The sequence below is a fragment of the Rattus norvegicus genome, chromosome 5, assembly GCF_036323735.1.
Source record: "Rattus norvegicus strain BN/NHsdMcwi chromosome 5, GRCr8, whole genome shotgun sequence".
NCBI classification, from domain to species: domain Eukaryota; kingdom Metazoa; phylum Chordata; class Mammalia; order Rodentia; family Muridae; genus Rattus; species Rattus norvegicus.
In genome coordinates, this window is record NC_086023.1 from 144,718,323 (window position 1) to 144,729,399 (window position 11,077).

Consider the following 11,077-nt stretch of genomic DNA (forward strand, 5'->3'; position numbering starts at 1 on the left):
GCAAATTATTTCCTGTTGTTTACTCTTTGAGTCTTTGAGTTTCATGGCACATTCATTTGAAAACATACAAAGTTTTTTTGAAACAGAATAGTCTTCACCGTGTAGTCAGTCTACTCTTGTCTCTAGGATTATCCTTCTGTCTCCGTCTCCTGAGTGCTGGGAGTACAGCTGTGCAACACTATGTCTAGACAAAATGTGTGGGCATGAAGGTGGTGTTTGAGACAGGCATCTCACTGTGTAGCCCTGGGTATCTTGGAAGTCACTTTGTAGACCAGTGTGGCCTTGAACTCATAGATATCTGCCTGTGTCTGCCTCAGTGCTGGGATTACAGACATGTGAACTGTCTCATGGGTGAATTTGTTTACAGGAAAATGGTAGCTGTTAATGATGGCCCATTCACAGGCAAGGGGACACAGGGAATGCTAAACATAAAGAATGACCCTCTACAGTAGGCAAAGTGCCCACTGCCTGAGGAGTAGTCTCAAGTAAAGAGATCTGTTGTCTAGGATATTAGGAAATGAGCTCACATATATTGCTTATGGCTGTTGTGGTAAAATTATTAAAGGGCGCATGACCTGGTCCCGAGAGTTCCCACTCCTCGCAGATCCATGTGCTCTAGCTGTTTCTCTGTTACCGCTTTCACACACTATCTCCTGGGGCAGTTGTTAACACACCTGATACACACATCGAATTCCACGGGCCATGCTAGCGTTGCCCCAAGCATTCTATAGCCTAGCATAGCCTCCTGTCACAGACTGTGCTATGCTCCCAACTACCCAGTGAAATTGTTTCTCAGCAAACTAGAACTCAACAACCAGATTTATGTGTTAAATGTTGTTTATAATATATCCACACAATTAATTTATAACCAATTGATAGGGATATAAACTGCCCACCTAGATAAGATATATTTTGTTCATCTAGACATACAAAGCCCTGTACACATCCATCCCTTAAGAATAGTCATAACAACCTGTAGATGTGCAGAGAGAAATCTTAACATCTGCTGCCATGTTCTCTCGGCTGCTCTCTCTCCTCTTACTCTGGTCTCCTCTCTAAAACTTTTCTCCTGCCCATCCTTTCTTCTCGTCCAATGATAGGCCTCATTCTATTCTGTACCAGCCTTCACCTGAAAATGGCATCAACCTACATATGGCCACACAATTAGATAACAGCTTTTTTCCGAGAGCAGTGTGTTGATGCCATCAGAATTTAAGTCACAAGCTTGTAACTGGCCAGTAACATTCAGGCTTAGTGTTCATAGAGATACTAGCACATGTAGGACGAGTTTATGTGAGGATAGGGAGGCGTCATGGCATTGTTTGTAATGGCACAAGGTTTATATTGTCCTTCTGGCTCATTTAGTAATAGAGTACAGTCCGAGGGACTAGGCGGCTGCATATAAAGTCATGTAAATATTCCTCCAACATGGCTTGCTAAGTTAGAGCAGGTGCTGAGCTGAAACTAGCCATATATGCTGCCATTTGTACTCAGAAGCCACTGACCTATCCAATCTGTCAGCTGGGAGGAATGGTTATTTTCAGAGTTGACTCTGGATAGAGGGCCATCAGCTGTGCACACACTTTGTCTCTTTTTGTACTTACTGTACATATGTGGGTATCAAAGGACAACTCTGGGAGTGTCTGTTCTTTCCCTGTACTACAGAGATTCCAGGACACTGACTGGGGCCTGCACTCAGGTGGTCAGGCTGGGTGGCAGTGTCTTTTCTAGCTGAGCTGTTCCTCCAGCCTGGCTGGCTCTTGAATAACTTCGGGAGTCAGGCATCATTCCCACACTCCTTTCTCCAAGGAGTCACTCTCAGCTCCTTCATCCTCTACAGCTCTTGCCACCGTCTACAAGGATATGTTGGTCTGATTGCTGGACTTGCTTGTTTCTGTATCCTCTCTGATGTGAACGTGTGTGAGCAGGACTCTTGTTTGTCTGTTTTCTGTTGTACCATCAGGGCTTAAACAGGGCTTGACTTACAGTAAGCATTCGGTAAGGTTTTCTGAATGAAATAAATGTGTTTTAATTAAATATCTCACTCTTTTTTCTTTTAACTTTGCTTCATGGAGAGCTTTGTTTGCAAAAGTTTTTTTTTTTTTTTGTGTGTGTGTGTGTGTTTTAATTTCCAGGTTGTCAAATGTATCAATATTTTTTTGCTTTGATTTTACATTTCTCTTTTTTTTCTTTTTTTCGGAGCTGGGGACCGAACCCAGGGCCTTGTGCTACATTTCTCTTAAGAATAGTTCCTTTTGACTATACAAAGAATCAACAGAACCAAAAGCTGGTTCTTTGAAAAAATCAACAAGATAGATAAACCCTTAGCCAGACTAACCAGAGGACATAGAGAGTGTGTCTAAGTTAACAAAATCAGAAGTGAAAAGGGAGACATAACAACAGAATCAGAGGAAATTAAAAAAATCATCAGATCCTACTACAAAAGCCTATATTCAACAAAACTTGAAAATCTGGAGGAAATGGACAATTTCCTAGACCAATACCAGGTACCAAAGTTAAATCAGGAACAGATAAACCATTTAAACAACCCCATAACTCCTAAAGAAATAGAAGCAGTCATTAAAAGTCTCCCAACCTAGAGCGCTTACCTAGGAAGCGCAAGGCCCTGGGTTCGGTCCCCAGCTCCGAAAAAAAGAAAAAAGAAAAAGGAAAAGAAGAAGAAGAAAAAGGAGAAGAAAAAGAAGAAGAAAAAGAAGAAGAAAAAAAAGTCTCCCAACCAAAAAGAGCCCAGGTCCAGGTGGGTTCAGTGCAGAATTCTATCAGACCTTCATAGAAGACCTCATACCAATATTATCCAAACTATTCCACAAAATTGAAACAGATGGAGCACTACCGAATTCCTTCTATGAAGCCACAATTACTCTTATACCTAAACCACACAAAGACCCAACAAAGAAAGAGAACTTCAGACCAATTTCCCTTATGAATATCGACGCAAAAATAATAAAATTCTTGCAAACAGAATCCAAGAGCACATCAAAACAATCATCCATCATGATCAAGTAGGCTTCATCCCAGTTATGCAGGGATGGTTTAATATATGGAAAACCATCAACGTAATCCACTATATAAACAAACTGAAAGATAAAAACCACATGATCATTTCATTAAATGCTGAGAAAGCATTTGAAAGAACAGGAATTCAAGGCCCATACCTAAACATAGTAAAAGCCATATACAGCAGACCAGTAACAATATTAAACTAAATGGAGAGAAACTTGAAGCAATTCCACTAAAATCAGGAACTAGACAAGGCTGCCCACTGTCTCCCTACTTATTCAATATAGTTCTTGAAGTTCTAGTCAGAGCAATCAGACAACAAAAGGAGATCAAAGGGATACAGACTGGAAAGGAAGTCAAAATATCACTATTTGCAGATGACATGATAGTATATTTAAGTGATCCCAAAAGTTCCACCAGAGAACTACTAAAGCTGATAAACACCTTCAGCAAAGTGGCTGGGTATAAATTAACTCAAATAAATCAGTAGCCTTTCTCTACACAAAAGAGAAACAAGCCGAGAAAGAAATTAGGAAAATGGGGCTGGGGATTTAGCTCAGTGGTAGAGCGCTTACCTAGGAAGCGCAAGGCCCTGGGTTCGGTCCCCAGCTCCGGAAAAAAAGAACCAAAAAAAAAAAAAAAAAAAAAGAAAAAAGAAAGAAAGAAATTAGGAAAATGACACCCTTCATAATAGTCCCAAATAATATAATACCTCAGTGTGACTTTAACCAAGCAAGTGAAAGATCTGTATAATAAGAATTTCAAGCCTCTGAAGAAATAAATTGAAGATCTCAGAAGATGGAAAGATCTCCCATGCTCATGGATTGGCAGGATTAATGTAGTAAAAATGAGCATTTTACCAAAAGCAATCTACAGATTCAAGGCAATCCCCATCAAAATACCAATCCAATGCTTCAAAGAGTTAGACAGAGCGATTTGCAAATTCATCTGGAATAACAAAAAACCCAGGACAGCTAAAACTATCCTCAACAATAAAAGGACTTCAGGGGGAATCACTATCCCTGAACTCAAGCAGTATCACAGAGCAATAGTGATAAAAACTGCATGGTATTAGTACAGGGACAGGCAGATAGACCAGTGGAATAGAATTGAAGACCCAGAAATGAACCCACATACCTATGGTCACTTGATTTTTGACAAAGGAGCCAAAACCATCTAATGGAAAAAAGATAGCATTTTCAGCAAATGGTGCTGGTTCAACTGGAGGTCAGCATGTAGAAGAATGCAGATCAATCCATTTTTATCACCATGTACAAAGCTTAAGTCCAAGTGGATCAAGGACCTCCACATCAAACCAGACACACTCAAACTAATAGAAGAAAAACTAGGGAAGCATCTGGAACACATGGGCACTGGAAAAATTTCCTGAACAAAACACCAATGGCTCATGTTCTAAGATCAAGAATCGACAAATGGGATCTCATAAAACTACAAAGCTTCTGTAAGGCAAAGGACACGGACACTGTTGTTAGGACAAAACGGCAACCAACAGATTGGGAAAAGATCTTTAGCAATCCTACAACTGATAGAGGGCTCATATCCAAAATATACAAAGAACTCATGAAGTTAGACTGCAGGGAGACAAATAACCCTATTATGAAATGGGGTTCAGAGCTAAACAAAGAATTCACAGCTGAGGAATGCCGAATGGCTGAGAAGCACCTAAAGAAATGTTCAACATCTTTAGTCATAAGGGAAATGCAAATCAAAACAACCCTGAGATTCTCACACCAGTCAGAATGGTTAAGATCAAAAACTCCAGTGACAGCAGATGCTGGTGAGGATTTGGAGAAAAAGGAACAGTCCTCCATTGTTGGTGGGATTGCATGCTGGTACAACCATTCTGGAAATCAGTCTGGAGGTTCCTCAGAAAATTGGACATTGAACTACCTGAGGACCCAGCTATACCTGTCTTGACATATACCCAAAAGATGCCCAGACATGTAACAATGACACATGCTCTACTATGTTCATAGCAACCTTATTTATAATAGCCAGAAGCTGGAAAGAACCCAGATGCCCTTCAACAGAGGAATGTGGTACATCTACACAATGGAATATTACTCAGTTATCAAAAACTATGACTTTATGGAATTCATAGGCAAATGGAACTGGAAAATATCCTGAGTGAGGTAACCCAATCACAGAAAAACACACATGGTATGCACTCATTGATAAGTGGCTATTAGCCCAAATGCTTGAATTACCCTAAATGCACAGAACACATGAAACGCAAGAAGGATGACCAAAACACGAATGCTTCACTCCTTCTTTAAAAGGGGAACAAGAATACCCTAGGCAGGGAATAGGGAGGCAAAGTTTAGAACAGAGACTGAAGGAATGCCCATTCAGAACCTGCCCCACATGTGGCCCATACATATACAGCCACCAAACTAGATAAGATGGATGAAGCAAAGAAGTGCAGGCCGACAGGAACCGGATGTAGATCTCTCCTGAGAGACACAGAATACGGCAAATACATAGGCGAATGCCAGCAGCAAACCACTGAACTGAGAACGGGACCCCCCGTTGAAGGAATCAGAGAGAGGACTGAAAGAGCTTGCAGGGGCTTGAGACCCCATATGAACAACAATGCCAACCAACCAGAGCTTCCAGGGACTAAGCCACTACCCAAAGACTATACAGGGACTGACCCTGGGCTCCAACCGCATAAGTAGCAATGAATAGCCTAGTAAGGGCACCAGTGGAAGGGGAAGCCCTTGGTCCTGCCAAGACTGAATCCCCAGTGACCGGGATTGTTGGGAGGAGGGCAGTAATGGGGGGAGGATGGGGAGGGGAACACCCATATAGAATGGGAGGGGGAGGGGTTGGGGGATGCTGGCCTGGAAACCGGGAAAGGGAATAACAATCGAAATGTAAATAACAAATACCCAATTTAATAAAGATGGAGAAAAAACAAAAAAAAAAAATAGTTCCTTTCTGTTCTGGTCATTTGAAATTCTCCATGCTTTTTTTTTCTTCTGTTTTGTGTTTTCCAGTTGAGATCTTTAATCAATAATGGTTATATATAATTTTTTTATGGAATCTGAATTTGGATATATTTTTTTAAAAATAATTACCCTTTTCAGCAAATTTTTTTATGTGGCTCATATTTTAGGCAGAATAATTTATATGTGTGAATATATATATATATGTATATATATATATATGTGTGTGTGTGTATGTGAGAATGTGTGTATGTATGTGTATGTGAATGTGGGTGTGTCCATTTTACTAGGAAATGAACCTAGGGCTTTGCCCGTGCTAACCATACCCATCTTCCAGAATGTTCTGTCTGTTTGTTTGTTTTTCAAGACAAAGTTTCTCTGTGTAACAGCCCTGGCTGTCTTGGAACTCGGTTTACATACCAGGCTGGCTTTGAGCTCAGAGATCACCTGCCTCTGCACCCTCCCACTCCCCACAACCCCCTGTCCTCACCCCAGTGCTGGGGTTAAAGCCGTGCACCACTACATCCGGCTCTTCCAGAATATTTTTAAAAGATCAGTAAATGGAATCAATGCTGATTAGGGGAATTAGGAGTTAGTGGTGTTGGTAATGTCTCCTCCAGAATGCTTTCTGTTTGTAACTACTCTTCTAGAGGGATAACATTGCTTTTCATGTGATAGCAATATAGTCATTGGTGATGTACTAAAACTCTGCTTCACTGATCTGTTTCTAACTAGGGAAGCAAACCGGCAGCTGCTGAGAGACTTCAGTCTCCGCAGGCCCCCAAGCTTCTGAAGAACAAAGGCATACTGTGTAAGCCAGTTACACAGACCAAGGCCACCTCATGCAGACCACACACCCACCATGTTGCATGCCAGACAGGTCAGTGTCTTGGCGCCTTGTATAAGGTTTGTTTTCTGCTTTGTTTCTTTATAAAAAGGTAAGGCAGTAATTTTGAGTGTCAAATATTAATTTCTGGATTATATACTTCAAATCCATATGCATACAGAGTATTGTATGTAGAGGTAAACATTTTATACATGTGTGCATTGCTCTTTCAAATGCTCTTTCAAATAAGATACTACAATTATTGACTTACATACTTGCTTAAAAGCATTACCAGTTGAGCCTTACTTTGTCCAGTCTTTCTTTTTCTTCTTCCTTCCTTTCTTTTAAACTCTGCATTTAATTATTTAATTATAGGTTGCTAAAATAATAGATAATAGTCTGGGGTGATGGTGATAGAAAATCGTGTGAATTCCTCCATGGAGAAGCTATAAAATGTTGTCCCAGTCAATTCAATGGTCATGCCTTAATCTCACATTTGTCCTGTTTTTCAGTTATTTTAGTAGCCAGCTCTGCCCAAAGTGTGTGTGTGTGTGTGTGTGTGTGTGTGTATGTAAGTGTGTGTGTGTAAGTGTGTGTGTGTGTGTGTGTGTTCTATCACCATCGTGTCAATTTAGAGCTTTGCATTTCACCACAGAGCTATAGTCCGAGTTTCTTTTGTTGTTAATCCTACTTTTATTCCATAGTCCAACATACATGTAAAAAGCCTAGTCTGGGCCTGGGTGTTGTGGTGAGCTAGTATAGTCCCAGCTATTTGGGAAAATGAGGCAGAAAAATCTTGAGTTCAACGCCATTTCGGGCTGAACAGCAAGAGCCTGTCTCTAAATAAACGAATAGATAAAGTTTACTCTGGTAAAAAGTAATCATTGACATTTTAATAGGGTTCCTTTCCTTTGGTAGACTTCAAAGAGAATTCCTTCTTCAGGAAATTTTGTTGTTTTACGTTTCTGTGAAAAGTGATACTCTTACCTGCTCCATGGACTTCTGTAACCGCTCTTTACATGGAAACGGTAGGAAAGGGACTTCTGTAACCGCTCTTTACGTGGAAACGGTAGGAAAGGGACTTCTGTAACCGCTCTTTACGTGGAAACGGTAGGAAAGGGACTTCTGTAACTGCTCTTTACGTGGAAACGGTAGGAAAGGGCTACAGACAACTGGATGTTTGTGCTTAAGTTTCATTTTGTTTGTAGTATTAGGCTTCTTGTTTGTTTTTTGAGTCAGGATTTCTCTGTGTAACCCTGGCTATCCAGAAACTTACTCTATAGACCAGGCTGGACTCTAGCTCACTGGAGATCCACCTGCCTCGGCCTCCCGAGTGCTGGGATTAGATTCTAGTGTACACAACACAGCCAAACTCCAGGACTGGCCTTAGAATTTACATGTGGTTGGTGTGTTTGTCTTGGCGCTGAGGATTGGCTCAGGATGTCACACATCCCAGGTAAAGTGCTCTGCCACTGAGCTGTTCTCTAGTCCCTAAATGTTTGTTTCAACTTCTAGATTTTAAGTTTTATGGGCAGCCTTGGGTCGAGCTGTGCTGATATCTTTGTGCAAGTTTTCATAACACATCTGTTCATCATATTATACATGTTCATATTGTAACAGTGACTCAAATATTTCCTTTAGACTCACCTCTGCCAGATGGGAAAAATGAAGAATATGATTCTCCACCTGCAAAGAGAAGAAGAGTAGACTTTTTCCACACTTGCAATGCAGACTATATCAAATTTGGTTTCATTATCTGTTCTGGATCAAAGGAAAGTTCACCAAGCCCACAGTGTGTCATTTGTGGAGAGATCTTACCTAGTGAAAGTGTGATGCCAGTAAGTCTTTCTAACCATTTGAAGGCAAAACATTCAGATTTAGAGAACAAGCCAATAGACTTTTTTGAGGAAAAATCACTTGAAATGGAATGTCAAAACAGTTCTTTAAAAAAGTGTTTACTAGTTGAAGAGTCACTTGTGAAAGCTTCTTATTTAATTGCTTTCCAAATTGCTGCCAGGAATAAGCCATTCTCAATTGCTGAAGAATTAATTAAACCATATTTAGTAGAAATGTGTTCAGAAGTTTTGGGTTCAAGTGCTGGAGACAAAATGAAAACCATCCCTCTTTCTAATAGCACAATTGGGTGCAGGATCAAGAAACTGTCTGAAGACATTGAAGACCAGCTGCTGCAGAAGGTCCGGGAGTCCAGGTGGTTTGCCCTGCAGGTGGATGAGTCATCCGAGGTCACAGATGTGCCGCTTCTCCTCTGCTATGTCCGCTTCGTCGACTATGACTGTGGAGATGTGAAAGAAGAATTATTATTTTGCACTGAAATGCCTTCTCCGAGCACAGATCTTAAAGTGTTTGAATTAATAAATCAATATATTGATAGTAGGTCTCTGCATTGGAACCATTGTGTTGGTTTCTGTACTGACGGGGCTGCAAGCCTGACTGACGAGTGTTCTCACTTAAGGTCAAAAATTCAAGAAATTGCCAAGAATACGGTGACATTTACACATTGTTTCATTCACCGTGAACACTTAGCAGCCGAAAAACTATCTCCATGCTTACATGAGATTCTTTTGCAGTTGTCACAGATTTTAAGCTTTGTAAAGAACAGTGCCTCGGATTCACGAATGTTGACAATTTTGTGTGAAGAGGTGGGATCTGGGCATGTGAGTTTACCACTTAGTGCTGAAGTGCGCTGGCTGGCGAGAGGAAGAATTTTAACAAGACTGTTTGAACTGAGACATGAAATTGAAATATTTTTAAACCAAAAGCATTCAGATTTGGCCAGGTATTTCCATGATGAAGAATGGGTTGCAAAGCTAGCCTACTTAGCAGATATATTTTCGCTTATAAATAAATTAAATTCAAGTCTCCAAGGAACTATGACCACTTTTTTCAGTTTGTATAATAAAGTTGAAATATTTAAGAAAAGGCTAAAAATGTGGTTGAAGCGTGCACAAGAGAATGATTATGATATGTTCCCTCTATTTTCTGAGTTCTTGGACTCATCAGATGTAAGCGTGAGAAACATTGCTAGCATTATTTGTGAGCACCTGGAAGGACTTTCTCAGGTATTCCATGATTGTTATCCACCAGAAAAGGACTTGCGTTCAGGAAATCTGTGGCTCCTGAATCCTTTCGCCAGTTACCAGGATAACAATCTGACTGACTCGGAGGAAGAAAACCTTGCAGCGTTATCTTCAGATACGAGATTCCAATCAGTTCATAAATCAATGTCTGTCACGCAGTTTTGGGTCAATGCAAAAACAAGTTATCCCGAGCTCCATGAAAAGGCAATGAAATTGCTCCTGCCCTTCTCAAGCACCTGTCTGTGCGATGCTGCCTTCTCGGCCTTGACTGCCTCAAAACAGAGAGACCTGCGGACTTACAGTCCCTCCCTAAGATTGGCAGTCACGTCATTAGTTCCAAGGATAGACAAGTTAGCAAAGGAGAAAGACTAGTATCTGTATTGCTTATCGTCAGAGTGTATAATTTTGTGTTAAATTTTGTATAAGTATCCTAAAATACAATTTGCTAATGTATCTGTATTTTCAGTGATTAAATGTTTTAATATTTTTCCTTTGTTGTAGAGGGATTTAAGAACTGTGGAACTGAGCATAATTATATATAATTTTAATAACATGAGGGAGAAAATGTAGCCTTTATGTTGGTGATTGTTCTTGGCGTTTCAGAGGAAATGTCTTGTTCACAGAGTTCCCCAAGAGACTAGGCCAACTCACTGGTCCCAGTAGACCGGTTAGAGGTGAGCAGTGAAGGGCAGAGCAGGATTGGGCTGGGAAGAACAGCTTATGATTCATTGACCCCACCTCAGCAGTTTTGTTTTGCTCTGTTTGAGACAGGCTCTCTCTATATAGCCCTGGCTATTCTGGAACTCACTATATCAACCAGGCTGGCTTAGAATTCGGAGAGATCCGACTGCCTCTGCTCCTGACTGCTGGGATTAAAGGTGTCCCACACAGTACCACCTTAGTTTGAAGGACTTACTGAGACTTTGATCTGTTACAGAAAAAAGGGAACAGAGGAGGGTTGGGTACCTGACATTCGGTCTTCTTGGTAAGGACAGTAGCCTGGTTGATCATTCTTTGAGCTCTGGTTCCGCAAATGGCCCTGGAGAAGTTCCACTGTCAGAACTTTAGGGGAGCAGTTGTAGAGGGTTTGGTTTCGGCCTCATCATTATGTTATTCCCCCTCATTTAAGGGGTGATCTGCTCTGCCAGGTTCTCTGTTGCTTG

At 40.9% G+C, this 11,077-nt stretch overlaps 1 protein-coding gene across 6 annotated transcripts in view; it reads left to right on the forward strand.

Annotated features, from left to right (window-relative positions):
- Zmym6 (zinc finger MYM-type containing 6) overlaps window positions 1–10,483 on the forward strand; it is a 47,987-nt gene extending 37,504 nt beyond the window's left edge. For 4 of the 6 annotated variants that reach the window (XM_063288022.1, XM_039110350.2, XM_017593509.3 and 1 more), the window contains 2 exons: window positions 6,726–6,870; window positions 8,458–10,483. In XM_063288022.1, the coding sequence (XP_063144092.1) occupies window positions 6,726–6,870; window positions 8,458–10,286 (1,974 nt within the window). In that variant the 3' untranslated portion in view covers window positions 10,287–10,483. The remainder of the gene's footprint in view (window positions 1–6,725; window positions 6,871–8,457) is intronic. The other 2 variants (XM_039110355.2, NM_001108681.2) reach the window with 2 other exon arrangements.
- The last annotated feature ends 594 nt before the right edge of the window (window positions 10,484–11,077 follow it).